This window comes from Protopterus annectens, chromosome 11.part0 (genome assembly GCF_019279795.1).
Source record: "Protopterus annectens isolate FY-2018-M chromosome 11.part0, PAN1.0, whole genome shotgun sequence".
In the NCBI taxonomy this organism is placed as follows: Eukaryota; Metazoa; Chordata; order Ceratodontiformes; family Protopteridae; genus Protopterus; species Protopterus annectens.
In genome coordinates this window covers 214,263,533-214,284,498 of record NC_056745.1, presented here as the reverse complement: position 1 = coordinate 214,284,498, position 20,966 = coordinate 214,263,533, and the positions used below count along the sequence as shown (strand labels likewise).

Here is a 20,966-nt window from a genome sequence, read left to right as displayed (position 1 = left end):
AAGTAGTGTAAAACATTACCTAGCAGGAACAGTCGTGTTGCTGTTAACCTGTTTTGAGGCTATAGTTGATATGCAAGTTGAATGAAGGACTGGAGCAGTCATACCTCCTTTTAAGGGTGGACCATCACCTCACTCCAGGAACTACAGATCCATCAGTCCAAGTCTAATATGCAAAGCCATGGAATGAATAATTATGGAAATGATCAACAAGGTTATTGTCAACCTACAGACACTGGACCCGTCCCAGTTAGACTTTAAGGGAAGGTCTTGCCTACTTAACCTGATAGACTTCTTTGAGAAGGTCACCATGGCAAAGTATGATGGGAAAACTGTGTATACTGCCTACCTTGATCTGGCCAAGGTTTTCAATACAGTAACTCATTCAGGTGTTGTTAACAAAACTGTCAGAACTACTCATCAACCCCTACTTAACTCTCAGGACTGCCAACTGGCTCACTGATAGGAACCAAGAAGACCATTGGAATACTCCAGGGATCTGTGTTGGGCTCACTTCTGTTTGGTGTCTACTTCTTGGAAGTCGAGGCCAATGTCAAAGGCCTCTGGCTCACCAGGTTCGCAGATGACCGTAAATTAGGAGCTCTTGTAGATTCACCCTATGACACTAACATCTTACAAGAAGGTCCTGAGCAAGAAGCAACCTGGAAGTTTTTAGCTTTGAGAAAGTTCTCTGTAAGGACGAAAACACTTAGTTCTTGTTTTGTGTATGAATTTGTTTTAATACATTGCAGTGTGGCTTGCAACTATTTGCTTTATCTATTTCTTTTGTATTTTGGAGTGAATTTTCATTCTGGTTTCAAGTTTTTGTTGTAATGAATATGCTGTCCTTGCCAAGATGCCAGCGAGAGCAGTAATCACTATGGAGCTGCTTGTGTGACAGCCTCCCTAGCCAGCTGTCACCTTGTCTGGGGAATCCACGGGACTGAGAAATGAGTGTGTATAAATCTAGGAGAGCACACTTTAAAGAAAGGGTGTCCATGCTTTGACACTTTTTAAGCGACACAGTCGTTGCATTTTTGAACCCTCAGAATGGTGCTTTTGATCAGCAGTTAAAAATTGGTGCCATTTTTTCATGCCATTCTTCTTTTTGATGTGAATGGTGAGAACTATGCCAAATTAGGCTGTTCTGCTCATGTTTTGCATTTACTTCAAACATTTTGTTTGTAATGTGCTGTATTTTTGAGGGTTTTACAGGATGATCTCAAGAAGGCCTAGATTTTGTTTCAGCAGGGGTCTTTACTATTGGAAGTTTTCAGTTTGATCTTTATCTGTTTTATCAATGTTTTTAGCCCCAGGAGATTTCTTTATTTGCTTCCATTGACTTAGAGCAGCATTTGAGATACCCAAGTTAGCCCATTAAGTAGAGGGTAAGATGGTCATTTTCCTTTACTGCGGAAACTCCTGTACTCAAGGAAGTTTGCACATCACAAGCTTGGGTAGTTCGTTTGCATACATTGTTACCGATCTTTACATCATTCCAAAGCAAGAAGTTTTGCCGTATGATGAGTCTTCCGTTTGTAAGCTGTCAGTACCTCTCTTGTTTACCAGCGCTAGATAAGATGGGAAGTTGTCATGTGACTTTCTTTTGCATATTCTGCACTTGTTCCTTTCTTGATATAATTTTGATCAGGAGAGGAGGCTATTCTCTACTAGTGTCATTCTGATAACCTTGTCTGGGCAGTACTGCATAGGTTTTTCTGTTCTCCCCTCCATTTTTTCCCATTAATATTTATCCCCCAGTCATAGTCATGTGAGTTTTTTTTCCCCTGTGTAATACATATATTGTCTGATCATTTATTTCCACATAATTCAGTAGATTTTTTTCTCTCTTGTATGTTTTCTTGCCAGTGACCCTTTGCTAAATCTTCAGGTACATTGTAAAAAAAACTTGATGTAGTGTGTATACCTTTTTTGCTCTACTCCTGCACATTATGATGTATCGTATTGAAGTATTTTGCATTTTTTTTTCTAGCAGATTCTAGTCAGATTTTCTTCCCTATCCTTTCTGAAAAGCTTTTCTAAAGTGTGTCTTCTCAGGCCTCTTGTAGAAAATCCTGTCCCTCTTAGGTTCATAGGTGTGTACTAGGCTAATGACTGCTGGGGCCTTATTAAGCCTAACCATGCATCCCAAATCTTTTGACAAGTTCTGGGACATTTGGTAAGCGTAAGCAAGTGATTGGGAGATGAAACCTTTACAAGCAGAACTTTGGAAGATAAACCATTTTACAGGCTGTCAATGCCAATTAGAGACATGGCGGTCAAACCAGGGATTAATTTCTTAATGATCTTCATGTTGATCACTGCTGCAGTAGCCTTGGCTGTTTGGGCTATATCATGCCAAGGATATAACACCTGGCCAACTTTCAAAACTTCAGGGCACCTTCCACATGTCCAGACTATCAAGCAGCTTGAGCTGAGCTGACTAAAAGACAAGCTTGGCCTCAAAGTCCTTCAAGGCTCTACTGCCGATGAAGAGTACACTCCTTTCCTCTGAGGATCGACAGTTAACATGTGCTTTCCTTAGGTGGGCAGGTAAGTTCCCTTTCTAGGAAAAACCTTACATTTTTTTTACTGATATTTTATTACTTTCCTCTTCAGGAAAGTTATTTTAAAGCTAAAACTGTTGTGTTGTTTTAATGTATTGTCTCGACAGAAACGAGTACTCCATTTAAAAGTATGCTAAAATCAGTTTAAAAGTAGTGTTCGCTAACTCTGGAAGAGAGACCAACAATCTATTTCACAGTCAAGCCAAAAATGGTAACACTGTCCTAGGGAAAACTAGCAACAATGCCAGTAAAACAGAAAGTCCTCAAAAATTAAATTTTTGACAGAAAACACAGTAAAAAGTGCTTTCAAACATTACGGCAGCTCCACAAACCTTAAAATATACACACATTCTCCAAAGAAAAAGGTCAACTGTTTACTGCAACAGAAAAGCACATAAAAGTAGCTGTAATTGGAGGGGGTCTTTGCATTTACTTTTATGAATAGATTTTTTGTTTCCTCAAAGGGTACTAGGAGACCATTTCTTGTGTGTTTGTGTGTGTACTAAACTTAAATGACTTGTGTAAATGTTACCTTGTGTACGGCTAAAATATATTATAGGTTCATAGGTTGGTACTGGGCTATCTGCCCGAAGGCATATATTAGCCCAGCCACGTTGTGCGGTATTCACCGCCCCTTTAGTATTTCCCTAGACCCTTGTACTAGCAGCTAGTACCCTTGGCCCCTATCTAGTAGTGCTGTTGGTGTGATCCCCGGTGTGAACCTTCTGTTACCCATCCACTCATCAAGGTTCCTCTTGAAGAGTGATAGTGAGGGGCTCTGTTCCATAGTAAGGGAAGTCTCTGTGAAGGGAATCTATCCCTCCAGCATGTTCTATTCATTGTTGTGTTGAGGTTTATATCCCTATAGATTTGGTTTTGCTAAGATGGAGCATGTTCAACAATTCTGGATTGGACATGGCTCTGTACGTTAGACAGAGATCGTCTCTGTGAAAGCGGTATGCAACAGAGAACAGTCTTAGCTTTATCAATCGTGCTGCATAGGGCAACTGTTTGAGGCCAGTAATCCTCTTAGTTAGGTACCTTTGTGGTCTCTCCAGCTGATGGAGATGTCTAGCCAGGTACATTCCAATTGGTGCATTATACTCAATAATGGGTCTGATGAGAGAAGAGTAGAGGGGCACCATTACATCCTTAGATATTGAAGCAAAGGTATCTTAAAGGAGAAATTTATTTATGATTGCACAACATTGTGCCATTTTAGTTATTCTTTTGTAGCAGTCAAGTATTTTGCCGCTTCTGTTGACTTTGAGTAAGGAACACACCCTGTTTCCATGAATATGGAAAATTTAAACCACTAATTGTTTTGAATTTGATTGTACTAAATTCTGTACATGGTGGTCAAAGTTAAGGTCCTGGTCAACTTGTGAACCTAAGTCCCTTACCACTTTGTGGGTACTTGGGGTATTGTTATTGATTTGATAGTGTGAAGAAACCTTGTTTGTGCCGATGGGAATGAAGATGCATTTCTTTGCATTCAGTTTGAGACCGTGACTAAGACACCAGTCATTGGTCTGTGTAAGACCTTCCTGGAGTATACTAACATCATTTGGGCATTCAAACTTTGTCAGCCACAACCCCTTAGTTTTGACCTGAACGTCTGAGAAGTGTAAACCAAACAGTAGGGGGTCAGCACTGACCCCTGTGGCACCCTGTTGGTAACAGGTCTGCTAGTTGATGTGGAGTTGTCCGGTTTGTGAGCCAGTTAGCAACCCGTCTTGCAACGAAAGGGTTTACATTGTTTGCTAAGTTTATCGGTAATGCCTGAGTGGAGGATTGTGTTGAAAGCCTTTGCCAAGTTGAGGTATGCTGTGTCTACAGATTTGCCCTCTGGCCCTGGTCTAATTTTTGAAAAAATCTGCAAGATTTAACATGCAGGATCTGCCCTTGATGAAGCCGAATTGGATAGGAACCAGAGTTTGGAGGTTTCCTATGTCTTTATTTATGAGGTCCATAATGATGCGTTCCATGGCCTTACAGATGAGTCTGGTCATGCTTATGGGTCTGTACTTCCCCTGGTCTGTTGCTAGGCCACCTTTGTGGAGGGGAATAACTGTTGCTTTCCTCCATACTGCAGGAATAAAGCATGTGTTTAGACTGTAATTGAAAAGGGTACTTAATGGTGATGCTAGTTCACGTTTTAGCCTGATTAGAAGACAGTTTGGGATGCTGTCTGGTTCCATAGAGGCTGTATTTTTTTGTTTTCTTTTTGCCTTGGACAAGGCTTTGATGACTTGTTGTTCATATATGCTGGATGGAAGGGGGGGAATTTGGGGCACCGTCTAACCCTGAAAGTTTTTTAAATTATTATAGTAACTTGATATTAATGTCCTTTGTCTCTAGAATTTTTGTTGAGCACCAAGTACCACTAGCAAATAAGATTAAGATTTCTAAATTTTTTTTAATTTGTATAAAAACTTGGGTTAAGTTAATAGGATACTAATCAAGAATGGTGTTACATCAGAATGCACTTTTGGCACTAGAGACGTCTGTTCTTTTAGGCAAAAGAGTGGCATGGAAACAAAGGGTTGTGCCATGACCAGGAGGTTTTCCAGAGGAAGGAGCTGCTTGATGCAGGAAGTACTTCAAAGAATGAGGTCTTTGACCCTTTGTGACCTTGTGTTGTCTGTCATTGAAAATTTACCTCGCAACAAAAGCCAGCCTGTCACTATTGTAATTAGTCAAGGGTTGTGTAACTATGCATCCTCGATGGGGATTAACAGTTTGTTTATAGTGTTCTTCGCCTTTCCTTTACTGTGTCCAATGTAAATACCTTTCCTACAAGGGTCTTAAGGGACTGTGTAGTTAAGTAGCAGCAACAGCATCTATTACGTTCTAGTTTCATTGCAGCACATTTCTGCAGGTTGCACTGTATTCTGGACTGCAAGTACATATTTTAAGTGGTACCAGAAGAAACGGCGTTTAGGGCTTAATGTGCATTTCTGCCATGTATCATTTAAAAAGATATATTTATTTTAATAACTGATATAGGCAAGTGATGCACTTGATGTATTTGATGGTGTTAGACTTTTTAGTTTGAATAAACTGTTTTTAATTCATTTTTTGAAAAAGTAAAAATGTGGCTAAAGTCCACATTAATCTAAAATGTTAACAGATTTAAATTTGTTCTGTGTGCTTCTTTATAACCATAGGTTTTATTTCTTGCTCTGGCACCATTTAACGTTTTATAGACTCTCTCTCTAGTAGCAGTTTGAATTCATTTTTCAGAAAAGGGAAACCTAGACTTGTTATAATTGAAAGAAGTGAGTAATTACTTTTGTATTTAAATCTTATGAATTGCATTTTTACTACTAATATTTTGATAATTTCTGTACTTTTCTGTATGGTTTAGAAGTAAAACTAGTGAATGGCTGACTTAGTGGTGTCTTGATGCCCTTGAGTCTTTATAGCTACAAACAGGACTGGATTTCCTGAACTGGTGTGGTGTTTGCTACTGACAGATGAACTGAGAGGTTTGTTGTGAGAACTTGGGTTTTAGAGGTATTCATATTCAAGACTTGCATTTATCAAGTTGAATGTCTTCTAATTAATTGTATTTTTATTTCAAAGATGGTATATTTGTGTTCTGCAGCCTTCTGTCCTGTAGCTAGCTGTATAAAGCCCTTTCTGTAACCCAGTGTTGTACTAGCTGTGTTGGCTCTGAGTGGCTGACACAGGTTTTTTCTTCCCTGTGGCAGGGAAGTTAATTTTGATAGCTGCATTGGTGACACCTGCAAGGTGAATCCATTGCAGTGGGGCCATGCTGAGCAGTGATTCTTAAGCCACGTACTTTCATTTGCTCTTGAATGGAAAGCATTAGTGGAGTCTGCAGAAAGCTGTTACATTCCATGGATCTCTTATTCCTCTTCATGGGTGACTGTATTGCCTCTGAGACCCGGGCTGTGCTTGCAAGTGGTCTGCTGTAATCGGTGTACGACCCTGGTAAACGTAAGTAAATAAGTAATGTACCCCCGGGAACAAATGGACAGTAGGGCTATCGCTTGTTGGAAAGGAATAGGCTGTGTGAGTGGCTAGATGCCCATAGGAGAAATGGGCCAAATAATCGAGGCTAATTTATTTTATTTTATAGAAGATAGAAGAGCTGAAGTTACTATCCTCCATATTTTGTTTATTTTTATTAGTCGTCTTAGTTATCCATAACATGCTTGTAGTCTGATAACTATGTATTGAGCACAAACACTAATGTAAAAAAATGTTTTACTTCTACATCAGGGCAGAATGAAGCTGAGAAAGAACCTGAGAAAGCCAGTGTGGATGATGTAGCAAAGCAACTTGAAAAACAAGCACTGGATGACAAGGATAAAGATGACGAAGGAGATGATGGTGAGTAGAATAACAATGTTTGTGTTTAGAATATTGTGCTGATGTGCAGATTATTTTTCCCCTCAGGAAATGCAATGTTATGAGCCTGAGTAGTTGAGACTTCCTCAGTATTGTAGTTGACAAAAAATTGGCTTTTGCAGTGAGCTAGTTTTACATACTTCTAAATACACGTACATCCCTCCAACATTGTCGTGGCTTGACTTAAATTTGTTTAACTGGTGTAAGGCAAGGTGGAGAACTTATCTGCTGCTATGTGATGTCATAAATATGGTAATAGTAACAAGGCAAATACTGGCATATTGATTTGAACAGACTAGTATGTGAAGCTATACTATTGTCAGCTCAAATTTATGTTGACTGTATTGTGCTGCTTGTATGAAAAGAGTGAATAAGAAGCTCTGTAGACTGCAGCACCTTTGATGTCTGCAGCACTGGCACACATGAAGTCAATACATGTAAAAAATGTTCTATTTTCAGGTGGCTCCATTCTGTTCTCCAGCTCATAAAAGTTACATGTTTGTAAGTCTGCCTTGAATCTTTGTGTTTTTTTTTCTCTGACAGGTTTTCTTATCTGCATAGAAGTTGATTGCACAACAGAGTTAACTGTTCAAGAATAACATGGGTCTGTCAGCATTTGTATCCTACTTTAATTTGCTTGTGGGTGTCCTCCTACAGGGGAGAAAACTGTAAAGCATACTTTTTGACCATGGAGTACTGTTTATCTGCTACATGTAGTAAGAAGTCGATGATTTAAATAGAGTTATTGAGTAGGACATACCATTAAGTTGATTGTGGGAAATGTAATTTAGCTTTTCTTATCTTCCAGTGGATTCTGTTTTATTCCTTTAAGTGAACCAGTCTCATGGTGTAGCTACAACTGCTGTAAACTCAGGATTTTTATAAACCTCCAGTAAAGTGTCAGCACTTGTCTGAAAAGGGATTTTTGACTAGTTTAGGAGCTTTCAGTAAATCACTCGGAAGCATCAATAGCATTGTAAGAAAAGAAATGTATGCGATGTGAGCAAGTTCAAATGCAACTATAATAAACTAGAAATCCTTTCTGTAGCGTATACTAATCTGTTTCAGTTACTAATGTGATGTATCAGGAAGGGTCACTCCAACAAGGAACGTCTGAGTTTGCTCAGTTCCTCTGTCCCATTTCCTGATCAGAGTTGTCCCATTTCCTGATCAGAATTCTCCAGGTAATCATACAGTCCTTTTGAAGAGGCAATTTCTACCTAGAACCTGCTTTTAAATACTCTTGTAGAAGGTCCAAAACTCCCTTGTATATCTCTTGTTTCACACACTCCATTTTTTTTTGACGTCATTGCTCCTTCAGTTCTGCTACAGTATTTTTTACTGCATAATGGCTTATGTTAAGTGGTTTAATTTTTCTTCTGTGAAGTGAATTCATACTAGTATTCAGGTAGTTGTTAATTGCTGTTATGGTTTCATATAAAGGGCCAAAGAATGTTGATAAAATCAGTAAGCAAATAAGCTTGTGTAGGAAGGCAAAACCCAAAGATTACAGCACACAGATAACCTTTTTGTACATTGTCCTGTTCATCTTCATACTGTTGTCAAGCAGGTAGCAAAAATTAGAAGGCTGAAGATGTGCGATTCATATTCAGAAAAAAAATTACTCATTTGAGAAGTCGTCAACTGAAAAATACATTCTAAACAGCTAGTACTTGTTAAGTTAGAGAGAATGAGAGAAAATGAGGGGCTTAATGATAGCATAGTAAGAATATAGAAGGAGTCTTCACCATTAGACTCTGAAGATTTGCTGGTGCACTTTGGCGATTCAAAACGGGAATATGAAGTTTGCTTTTAAAAGTGTCTTTGTAGCCTTCACTGACATTAGTGACGCTGAAATATGCAAATAAGTGGGCATGTGTGATATTACCATAGTCTGTGGATTTTCTATCTGATACAAGTAAAGGAAGATGCAAAGTTTTGTTTTGTTAGCTCCTGTATGTGCAGTTTCAATAATGGTATTTAATGAGTCTGGTAAACAAAGTAGTTGAGAGAGAGATTTTGTTTGTCGATCTTGCTTTACAGCATACAAAAAATGGGGCAAACCTCTAAGGTGTTAGTGAGTGTGTTTTATCTTTGGAGGTAAAACTGCAACAAGGACTAAAATTGCTCCTTTTGCACATCCCAGATCTGTGGTGTAGAGGGTTAAAGCCCTGATTATGACTAGAATCCCAGTAGCAGTTTGGACACTGGAAGACCTGGACAGGGAGGAGGGGAGTAAGCAGCTTTGGACGTCTTGGTGGGAGGGGTGGTGGTGGTCATATTCAAGCTGTTTACCATTAGGCAAGCAAAGACTTGCATGGTGCCCAGGAATGCTTGAGCTGTCTCTAGAGCTGTGGTCTTTCCAAATGATCATGCTAGCCATAGTTTTTGTGTGTGTGTGTGTGTGTGTGTGTGTGTGTGTGTGTGTGTGTGTGTGTGTGTGTGTGTGTGTGTGTAAGGATGCATTTATTTAACAAAGGCATTTTGGGCCTTTGTGGTGATATGGGTGTTAATGTCGGCCACTCATGTGGTGGGATTAAGCCTAAAACAGAAAATGCCCTGATGGATACCTGGATGGTGACAAGCATGGACAGCACCAGTCTTTCAGGGACTGAAAGGCAACAGCTGTTCCCAGCCTAATCAGAGACTAGGTGGGTTGATGGATCATTCCATGAAGAGGGCTGATAGGTTGTAACCCACTCCCAGCTGAGTAAATTCTGTTTTATAGCCTTTAGAAGCAAGTGCACATCCAAATTTAAATTGGTTTAATTATTATATTTCTTGTTAGTGACAGAGTCAAAATGAGTAGTTCTTTTCAAAAATTCTGACTCTAATAACAAGAACTTGAAATGTGACGGAGAAACTGTTTCTGGTCGTGTAAATAAATTTCAGTCATGCCAGGAAGATAAATCTATGAGAGAGATTGAGAGGTGGTAACATTTGACGAAAAAAGGGAAGTATTTGAACTAAATAGTACATCCCTGAAAATGCTGACTCTCCAAATTTCACTTGGGGAAAAAAAACAGAGCAAAATGTGGTAGAAAAAAAATTAAACAATTTCTACAAGGTAACATGTGGTAGTGTGGATTGGTTTGTTACCGGTAGGAGGAAGAATAGTGTCATGCAAACATCATTTAACATTAATCCAGGGACTACTAAAAAGGAAGATGAGTAGATGTTGGAGATTTGGCTGTAGTTCTAGGGATATTCTATCATTAGGGTATTGATGGTATAGTACATTAAGTAATAATTTGAACAAGGTAGTAACTTGGTTGCTAGAAGCTACTGTTAATGATGCACAGTAAACTATGGATAGGCTTTTGCTGTTCTCCCACTAAGTATAAAACAGTTACAATACAGGCAGTGACAGATAATACAGTAAGCTTCAACTAGGCGGATATTGCCAGAACAACTTCTGACATCCTTAAAATTCAGTGATCATGGTGCTGAGCCAGTCTTTGTCATACTGTGGCAAGCCCCAAGTTTTAACATGGCTTTCAGAATGCAGTCAGATATTTAAGATCTGCACTTTTATATGACACTACTTAAATCGTAATTCTGTTTCAAATAGATTTGCGTTGAAAAGAGATGGTATACACCTGACTTTGTCAAGGCATTGATTGCACAGTAGTAGAGCATTTTCCTCTCGCCGCAAGAGGGTAAGGTTCTTTGGTTCAGTTCTTGGCTGGGGTGCCTCCTCTGCAATGTCTACATTTCCTGCCTTTTTTTCGCATGGGCTTTTCACTTTCATCTTGTTCCCTAAAGATGTGAAGTAGGTGGATTGGCAACTCTGTTGTCTGTAGGTGTGCGTGGAAGAAAGGCCTGGCAGTCTACTTCTGTTCCCAACTTCCTTGGAAAACTCTGTTGCCTGACGTGACTCAACAACATGGATGGATGGAAATTGCTACAATTTTCTTTTGTACATTGGTTTTTAAATGGCCTCAATAAATATTTTTTTTTTCTAACTGCTTTAAGACAAATTATACCATAAAAAACTGTTTTTCCCATTAATAGTAGGAATTTGTGTGGGCAGATGGATTTTTTTGAGACTTTTTTTTTTTGATTGTGATGCAGGGGTCTTTATTGAAACACTGCACACATCAGATGAGTGGATACAAAAGTACAGGTTATACTTATTCTGTGTTATAAGACTTTTCAAAAACAAGTAATGTAGCCTGTGTGCATTTGTTAAGCTTCTTCAGTGACTGTGGTAGGTTTAAGGACTTAGCTGCTTGCTTATATTGGTTAAACCTTCGTTTAGATAGTAACATTCTAAATCTGATATTTCTCTAAGCTTGTAGAAATTGTTTTCAATAAGTTATGGTAATATAGTATTAATGGGAACCTTTTTAACCTCCCAATCTTAAAGCGATCTGCTAAGAAATGTTATACCTGAATAAAGGGCATGTTCCAAAGATACCTCCCTGACAAAACTCGAGAACAGATTGTAAGAGATCCAACTAGTGGTAAAAGCATTCTGATTTCATTTTTATAAATAAAACTATGTTTAGCACCCTTTCCTAGCAGTAACCATGTATAGATTTGCTCCTCACAATGTAAAATAAAATAAAAAATTTAAAAAAAAATTGAAGGAAAAAAAAATCAAGGGCTGGTTGTAGGAAGGTGCACATGGCTTCTGGACCTGTTCTTGGCATTGGAAACAGAATTTAGGGGTTAAATACCTAGGAAGCCTGAAATATGTTAAAAGAAAAAACTTTTATAAACAGTAGGTCTTTTCTGCACTGTTCACGGTTGATAATGAGCTGCCCCCCAGGGACTCTTCCTCATTCACCTAGCCTACTGGGCAGTCCCTTCCTTCCTCCTCCCCCACAATCCGTGTTCAGGGCTGGTGAGGAGTTTGGGGTTTCAGGTACAACTTCATGCTGACAGCTGAGGAATTTTTTTCCTTTTGTTATAGCATAGATCTTTGTGTTCACATCCTTCTGCATGCACATGTTTTAAGTCCAAGAGCGGACATGCAGTGAGGATGTGCTACTGTATAGTTATGACTCTGGCTTTGCAGCCAGTATCCCCCCACTTATTCTCCTTTGGGACTCCGTCCCCCACTTATTCTCCTTTGGGACACTGCCTTCCCTTGTGCGTCACCAGCCTCCAGCAGGAATCTGCCTTGAGGTATGCTCGGGTGTACTCCCTCTCTCAGAATATGGGTATGTCCGTACTTTCCTGTCAACACCTCAGACGCCCAAGCCTACTAATGTAACCTGGATTGCCTGGGATACAGTCAAGGGTTTTAGCCTTCTCCATGGCACAAGTAAGTGTATGAACAGTCTGTTGCAGTCAGTACTAATTGAGAAAGTCATTCATTTCTTACTGAGGAAAATTTTAAAGATGGCAAATAAAAGTAACAAGTACAACCTGTAAATTAAAAGGAAAAACATCGCCCTTAAGGCTACAGATAATGTATTTAGATTAGTCAAATCCAAACTTGGGAGGTTCAGAAGTGAATGAGAGGTTGTTACAGCATAATGTTTAGATTAAAAGTACTTCGGATACATTATAGATAAGGCAGGAGTAGAGCTAATGCTTCAGTTCTGTAAGGAACAAGGATAGACTGGTCTCAGGAACACACAGTAACAGAAATAAGTGTGACTATTTTAAAACATATTTGAGCATGAAAACAGAAATCCAACATGACCTTATGTATGCATTGGCTCTCCTCCTGTATTGGACACTGAAGGCACTAGCAAGCTCTTAAAATAATTAAATATTCGAAAAGCTACAAATACAAGGAATTGGCCAGCGTAGTCTACAAACCTTTAGATTAAATATTTAAAAGTCCTTATTATGACAGTTACACTCCAGTTGATGGGGAAAAGCAATTAACTAAAGTGATTTAAAAAATAATGAACTGTGTGATGAGAATTAGTTGATCTTGTTCTGGAAAAGCCACAAAAGGATTAATATTTGAGAAACTGCATGGTAATGTTGGAGAAAGGGGTATTACATTTTGAACAAAATGTATTTACACTCTAGATCTAGCAGTACATGTAATGAGTGCCATTGAATATAATTAGAAGTGTAGTCTATGTAGATTTTTCCCATAGATCATCCTGTATTACTGAATAAGTTGTAGAAAATAGGTATAGAACAGTCGCTTACTTCTCAGATGTGTGACTGTGAAAGAGCAATGGAAGTTGATAGTGTATTATTGGATTCATTTACACTAAATAAAGTGATCTCTCAATCCATTCTCAGCCCATATTTGCTTAGTTTGTATTTGACAGATACATATTTTGAGGACTGCATTTTTATAATCTTTTAAAATTGTTAGAAAGCGAGATGTACAAGTTTTGCTAACAAAACTGTTTGAGATTAGCAACCAATTGAAAGATGTCATATGTTTACAAACTTAAGTGTGGTGTGCACTGAGAATATTGCATTTGATACTCCCATTAGTAATGTTTCTCTGCAGAGCATTAAAAGTATAGGATATTTCCACAAGTAAGTAAAGTCAAATAAGGAAGAGGTTGTTTTACTGATCATTCCTGTCCTTATTTAGACCCAAGTTGGAATATACATGTGACACCATGCACTGACCCAGTAATCAATGAGCCTTAATCCTCACCACTAACACCAGTGAGGGGCGTTTACATTGGGAAGGATAAATACACACACAGTAAAGTACAATTTACCTTAAGAGCACACAGAGATCACAGTCTGTCTTGGTCCGGTTTCTCCCTTTCTCTCCAGATCCCCAATAAAACCCCCCACTAAAACAGCTGTAGAGTAGAGTCCTTAGCCAGGGTTCCAAGCCAAGTCCTCCCAGCACTCCCTCTGTCCAACCAGTGCTTCGTGTCCCTGCCCAAGTAACACACGCACACACACACACACACAACCACTCAGACACTCCTGGGGAAGGCTGGCACAGTTTCACTAGCTGTGCCCCTTCTGTCCAGGCTATAAGGTAGTAATCCACTGCCACCAGAAGCCCTATTTATCAGCTCCCAATAAGGCCCCTCCCAAAGGGTCCAATTTTACTGTACAATATTATTATCCAGTTAGTAAGTATGATGAACAGCAAGGCTTATTTGGAGTGGCTTTGTTTTGTACAGTATCACTATATACATGATGTTAAGTTGTCTATCTCGCCTTCATTCTTGCTGGATGGGGTTCGGAGCCGACCTCGGCTCCGACTCGGCCACTCTAAAGCTCGAGAGTTGGTTCCACCGGCTCGAGGCTCCCCTTATATCCCACAATGCTAGGCGTGAATTACCTCAAATCTCGTTTGCCGCTACAGCGATCGAGGTGTTTGGTTTCTACCGGCTTCTTGGTGAGTAACTTTGGATTAAAGTTAGTATACTTAAACCCCTTTAATTTTAATTTTAACACTTGTTTCCCTTAGTTTAGTGGAATTTCCCCCCCTTTCTCTCTAAATTCCCATTTTTTCCACAAGAACTTATAAGTTCTTCCCTCGGGCCTTTAGGCCTTCTTTCTTCCATCCCCTAGTGGTGTGTGTGTGTTTTTTCTCATAATTTAAAACTTTGGTAGTTTGTTTTATTTTTTGAGTTTAAAATAGGATAGGGTGTAATCAGTGTGTTTGACTGGGTGTGTGTGATTACACTTTTTCTAAAATGTCTAAAGACTCAAAGGTCTCAGGCTTCAAGAAGTGTGACTCGTGCTGTCAGAAAATGTCTCTGACAGACGGTCACACTTCTTGTGTCTACTGCCTGGGGCCTTTGCACCTGCAGGACTCCTGTGCTGTATGCCACGGCTTCAGCCCCAGGGTCCTGCAGGAAAGAAAAAACAGATTCTGAGAGGTTTACTCAAGCCTGAGGGTTCCCTTACTGTCTCTTCGGGAAAGCCCTCCAAGGCTTCTAGGTCCTCGGCTCCAGCTACTGAGCCGAGACCTAAGGCTACGAAACCTCCGTCTACATCGGCTCCGGCTGGAGCCGATGAGTCTTAGTCTACAGTTTCTGTGGTTTCCTCGGCTCCGGCTGGAGCCGAGGTTTTAGAAATTCATGTGTCTGTTCCGACCAGACCTTCGGAACCGACATCTAGAAAGAGGTCTAGGTCACCATCCCTTGGCTCCGTTCATTTGGCTCCAGCATCTCCTCTGCTGTCTGAACGGAGCCATAGATCTCACTCCTCTAGGTCATCGAGGCTGTCGGACCATGACCTTCAGAGGGTAGTGAGTCGACTTCTTAAGTCCGAGGCACTGGCCCAAATGCTTCAGAGCCCGCCTCATCAGTCAATGCCTGCCCCTGTCCCTCATTATGTTCCTCCTCCGACTCCGTTGAGCTCGGAGCCGGGGCGTTTCGGAACCGAGACTGTGGTAGCGTCAGAGCCGATACAATTGTCGTCGGCTCCGATTTCTTCCTTAGAAGAATCTCGGCGCCGGACTTCCATCGTCGGCTCCGAGGGGGTGAGTGGCATCGGACCCTTGTCCGACCCCGCTCTCCCTCTCGGGGCTTCGGCGCTGGTGAGTTCGGCTCCGACATCGGCCTCGGAGCCATCACTGTTGGTGCCGAGAGAGGTTTTTAGCTTTTCAGAGCGGGGACCTCTGGCTCTGCCTGACAGGGGTGCGTTCGAGGTCATGCGGAGTGTGTTAGAACCTGGTTCTACTCCACAGTCGGCTCCGTCCGCCCCTCCCTCTTCGGTGCCTCAGGTCAAGTCGACTCACTCCCTCATCCCGGACCGCAGAGAGCCAGCTCCTCAGGAATCCCCTGTGGGGATCTCATCCTCTTCCGAGGCCTCTCCTGATTTGGCAGAAGAGCCCCCTCGGAAGAGAAAGTGTAAGAGGAAACACATAGACTCACCTGAGTCAGTCACCTCTGACACAGATTTAGAGGATTCCGAGGGTTCCCCCCGTTCCCCTTCTGAAGATGTCTCATTTGCAGACATTCTAGAAATCCTTAAGCAGAGGGGAAATTGGCCAGCCCTCAACCCTTCGGAGGATGAATCTGTGTACCTTGAGGCGTTTGGCTCTTGTCCTTCCACCTCCTGGGTGTCTCCCCCCTTTGACCCCCTCATGCAGGTGGTAGCAAAAAAGGCATGGGCGGCTCCTGATTCAGTGGACCCCACTCCCAGGAGACCCTCAAAATTCATTACAGCACCAGCAGATAAACAGTTTCTGACAAAAGGAGTTTCTGTGGATGCTATGGTGGTTGCTGCTGCCACTAAGAAGGAACTAGCTGATCCTTCAGTGCCTGTCCATCCACCTAACAAGGAATCTAGGTCCATGGACTGGTACGGGAAGCGGATGTTCTCGTCAGCGACATTTGCAATGCGTTCGCTGAACTACCTATGCCATTTTACTCGTCTTCAAAGGGACTTGATCAAAGAAGCGAGTGACATGTTGAAGGATCCTACGGCTGCGGGTTTTCAAGACAAGATGAACACTCAGCTGGCTACCCTGAACTCCATAGCCAACTCCTCCATGCGCCTCCTCTCTTATGCGGCTGATGGAGCGAGCAGGGCCGCAGGGACAGGTGTGGCCTTACGTAGGCATGCCTGGATGCGGCTATGCAACTTTGCGGACCCCTTTAAAACGTCATTCACTAATTCCCCATTTGATGGATCATCTCTTTTTGGTCCTCAAGTGAAAGAAACCTTGACTAGGTGCGAGACAGATGGCAAGACTCTTTCTGCCGTCGGGAGTCCGTTTTTCTACTCCTTATAGGCCTTACCCCAAAGGTCAGAAAAGTGGGAAGATGTGGTTCCGCAAACAGAGTCAGTTCCCCGCCAGAGGCAGAGGGGGGAACAACAATGGTAGACGTCGCCCTAGAGGCAGGGGGGGTCCGCAGAACCAGGGCAATCGAGAAGCCTTCTCTGATAAGCCCTTTCAGCATCCCTGAGGTGTTGCCCGACTGCCCACCTTCGGAGGCAGTCGGGGGACGATTGTCACTGTACCCAGAAGCCTGGCTATCCCTGACTCAAGACAAATGGGTACAGTCCATCATTTCCGAAGGCTATTCCATTCCCTTTGTTCGCATTCCAAACCAATCAAAAAAATCCCTTCCAGATGTTCCACCCGCTCAAAGGGATCTTGCAGCTTTGGAAATTTCAAAGCTGCTTGCAAAAAGAGCAATTCAGCCAGTTCCAGCAGACCAGCAAGGATCCGGAATCTACTCAAGGTTCTTTTTAGTTCCAAAGAAAACAGGGGACTGGAGACCAATTTTGGATCTCAGTATCTTGAACAAGTCAGTCAAGAAAACAAGATTTCGGATGGTCACGCAGCAGTCCATCCTTCCCCTATTGGGAAAAGGAAACTGGATGTGCTCTATAGACCTTCAGGATGCGTACTATCACATAAAAATGAACAGACGCTCCAGAAGATTCCTCCGCTTCAGGCTGGGAACCAGTCATTTTCAATTCAGGGCCCTGCCCTTTGGTCTCACCACTGCCCCCCGGGTATTTACCAAATGCATGGCAGTGGTAGCTTCTCACCTGAGACGTCAAGGATTCCAGGTGTTTCCATATTTGGACGACTGGCCCCTCACAGCTCCCACCAAGCATCTTCTTCTATTGGCCAGGGACTACACCTTTCGCATTTGTCAAAATTTAGGCATTTCAATAAATTGCGAAAAGTCTGTTTTGTCGCCTTGTCGTACTATTACCTTCATAGGCGCAAATCTAGACACAGTCAACATGTCTGCGAGACTAACAGATCAGAGAATAACAGACATACACAAACTGGTCTCGCTCCTCTTCAGCAGCAACAGAATCAAAGCCAGGTTAGTTCTGAAAGTGTTGGGGATTATGGCGGCTGCCATACCTCTGCTTCCATTAGCCAGATTCAACATGAGAATCCTTCAATGGATGCTCTTCACGCAATGGTCATACCAGCAACTTCCGATGTCCCACACCATCATGATTACGCAAACATGCAGAAATCATCTTCTGTGGTGGATGTCTTCCCCTCAGCTCTTATTGGGAAGACCCTTTGTCCCTTCCTCCGGTTGCTACTCTGACAACGGACGCCTCCCTGATCGGGTGGGGGGGGGCATTATCAGGGCAGAACTGTCCAGGGCACATGGCAACCAGACGAATGCCACTTGCACATAAATGTTCTAGAGATGAGAGCAGTGCTTTTAGCGTTGCAAGCCCTTCAAGACTCTCTTCCCTTGGGAACGATAGCAATCCAGACGGACAATATGTCTGTAGTGTGGTATATCAACAAACAAGGCGGAACCAGGTCCTACCCCCTGTGTCGAGAAGCACTCAGACTGTGGCAATGGGCGATTTCTTCTCAGCGTTTTCTGATAGCAACGCACATCCCCGGAAGTCCAATCAAATCGCGGACAAGTTGAGCAGAGCTATCCTCATGCCTCACGAGTGGTCTCTGAAAGACTCTGTTGTGAGAGAAATTTTTCTCAAGTGGGGTCAGCCTTGCTGCGACCTTTTGCTACTCCCCAAAACAGCAAGTGCAGAGATTTTTCACCCTATTCCCTTTACCAGGCCAGCCCAGCAGAGACGCTCTAGTCCAAGTTTGGCCCCGGGGACTTCTGTATGCATTTCCTCCCTTCCCACTAATCTCTCAAGTGATACAGAAAGCTATCGCTCAGAAGGCCTCGTTGATCCTCATTGCTCCTTACTGGCCTCGACAGGTTTGGTTCCCCTTTCTACATCATTTTCTGTTGAGCGACCTTGGCATCTGGACCTAGTTCCAGATCTTTTGATCCATCAGTCGGGTCATTTTCATCGCTCCCTTCCCTCTCTGAACCTCACTGCTTGGTTCCTCCAATTCCAACTTTAGCCAGGCTTCCTCAAATATCTCACTCTGTCCGAGATATTTTGATAGCTTCCCATAAATCTTCCACTGAAAGATTTATTTGAGTAAGTGGAAACGTTTCCTATTGGGCTCAAGGAAGGGACATAGATCCTTTCACTGCTTCCATCCAAATGGTCCTTGATTTTCTAGCTGAACTCTTCCATGCAGGTTCATCTCCTTCTACTCTTAAAGTTCAATTGGCAGCTATTTCTAACTTTCATGTGGGCATTTCAGAGTCTGCCATAATGTCCCACAAGCTTTGCAAAGCCTTTTGAAAGGAGTTTTTCTACTCAGACCTCCTATAAGAAATCCTCCTCCTCCTTGGGACCTAAATTTAGTTCTTAGTTCTTTGATTCTTTCCCCTTTCGAACCTGCAGCCTCCTGTTCTTTAAAATTGCTATCATGGAAGACACTCTTTCTGGTAGCTATTACTTCAGCTAGAAGAGTTTCAGAACTTCATGCACTCAGCTGTCGACCTCCTTATCTGTTATTCCATAAGGACAGGGTATCTTTACTGAACCAACCCGCCTTTTTTACCTAAGATAGCCTCAAGGCCTAACCTAAATCAAAGCATTGACCTTCCTGTGTTTTTTCCAGAATATTCTAACAGGTCTGAACAAAATTGCATTGGCTAGATGTTCATCGTCAGTTAAGGTACTACTTGGATAGAACCAAACAATTCAGAAAATCTGACCAGCTGTTTGTCTCTTATGCAGAAGGCAGAAAGGGACTTTCAGTTTCAAAGGTATCATTATCTAGATGGCTAACATCTCTGATTTCCCTTGTTTATGAAATTAGACACCAAAAGCTGCCTAACAAACCTAAAGCCCATTCTACCAGAGCTTTGGCTACTTCTATAGCCTTCCAAGACAGACTGCCTATTGACACCATTTGTGCAGCGGCTACTTGGGCTACTCCTCACACTTTCATTTCTCATTATAAGTTGGATTTAGCTTCTAGGCATAGAGCTAACTTTGGTTCCACTGTTCTCAAGAGTCTGTTCCGTTAGGCCACCTGGGACAAGGTGCTAGGGACGGTCCCATCCAGCAAGAATGAAGGCGAGATAGACAACTTAACATATAGAAGTTATGTTCTTACCATAACGTTCCATGTTAGTTGTCTTCTTCTCGCCTTCTTTCTTAAGGCCCCACCCTCCTTCCCCCTGGCCTGGACAGACCTAGAGGAGTTTGATTGTGACCTCTCTTTCTACCACCTCTTTGCTATAGGTATATGCTCTGCTGTGCATATTTTCCTAGATCAGGCTTTAGGTCACCTTTCCTCTTCCCCTTTGTTTATAGAGGTGGATTCTCTTTTTCCAGTTTTTCTGGTTATATTATTAGCTGGGCCTAGCTCACAAACGAGATCTGAGGTAATTCACGCCTAGCATTGTGGGATATAAGGGGAGCCTCGAGCCGGTGGAACCAACTCTCGAGCTTTAGAGTGGCCGAGTCGGAGCCGAGGTCGGCTCCGAACCCCATCCAGCAAGAAAGAAGGCGAGAAGAAGACAACTAACATGGAACGTTATGGTAAGAACATAACTTCTATTTATGTACTCTAGAGCTTAAATTATTTCTACACAAACAGCCACAGTTGAAAGGTTTAAAAATATTTAATAAATAATAAAAACACAAGACAAATCTTCTTAATTCAACACAGGGCTAGTCAAGAGTTCAGAAATCACAGGGAATGCTTAAAATTATACTGTAGAATAGTCTTACATAAATATAGAAAACAGCTGGACTAAACTTACTATTTTTTGTCTTTCTAGGAGAGACACTAAAGTGTAATATCCTACTTGCATACAGAGCAAAGCAAGTACTGGTGAGTGGTTAGTTCTGAAGACAAATGCAAAATGCTCCGATTCTTTCTCTCTAAGGAAGTCTTAAAAATAATGCATCACTGCTGACTCATTTTAGATTGTCATTCTTCTCTGGTTTCCCAGGCTAATAGAAACTCAGAATTTACATTTCTTTTTGTAATGTGCACTTGCAGGAGGCCACAGCAATAAATAATGAGTAACACTGGTCTCAAAACAATAGAAGAAATTCCTCAGTCCAGACATTATTGTCTCCGAGCCTTGAGATCAGTCATACAATGCTTGACTTATCAGCTTTCTTCCAGAAGAGTGCACTGTAGTTACATATATTCATATTTACAATGACATAGAATTATCTACAAAATTATATCTAACTAGGCTGGCAGCCTTCACATATCTTCACAATACATATAAGATTTGGTCTCTCTTTAAAGTATTAAACACAGTATTGTAAAATATAAAAAGAATATTTTAT

The 20,966-nt window shown here is 41.7% G+C and overlaps 1 protein-coding gene across 1 annotated transcript in view; it reads left to right on the top strand.

The window, feature by feature from the left end:
- METAP2 (methionyl aminopeptidase 2) overlaps positions 1-20,966 on the top strand; it is a 788,177-nt gene that overhangs the window by 31,071 nt on the left and 736,140 nt on the right. The window contains exon 2 of the mRNA XM_044087637.1: positions 6,816-6,926. Within this exon, the coding sequence (XP_043943572.1) occupies positions 6,816-6,926 (111 nt within the window). The remainder of the gene's footprint in view (positions 1-6,815; positions 6,927-20,966) is intronic.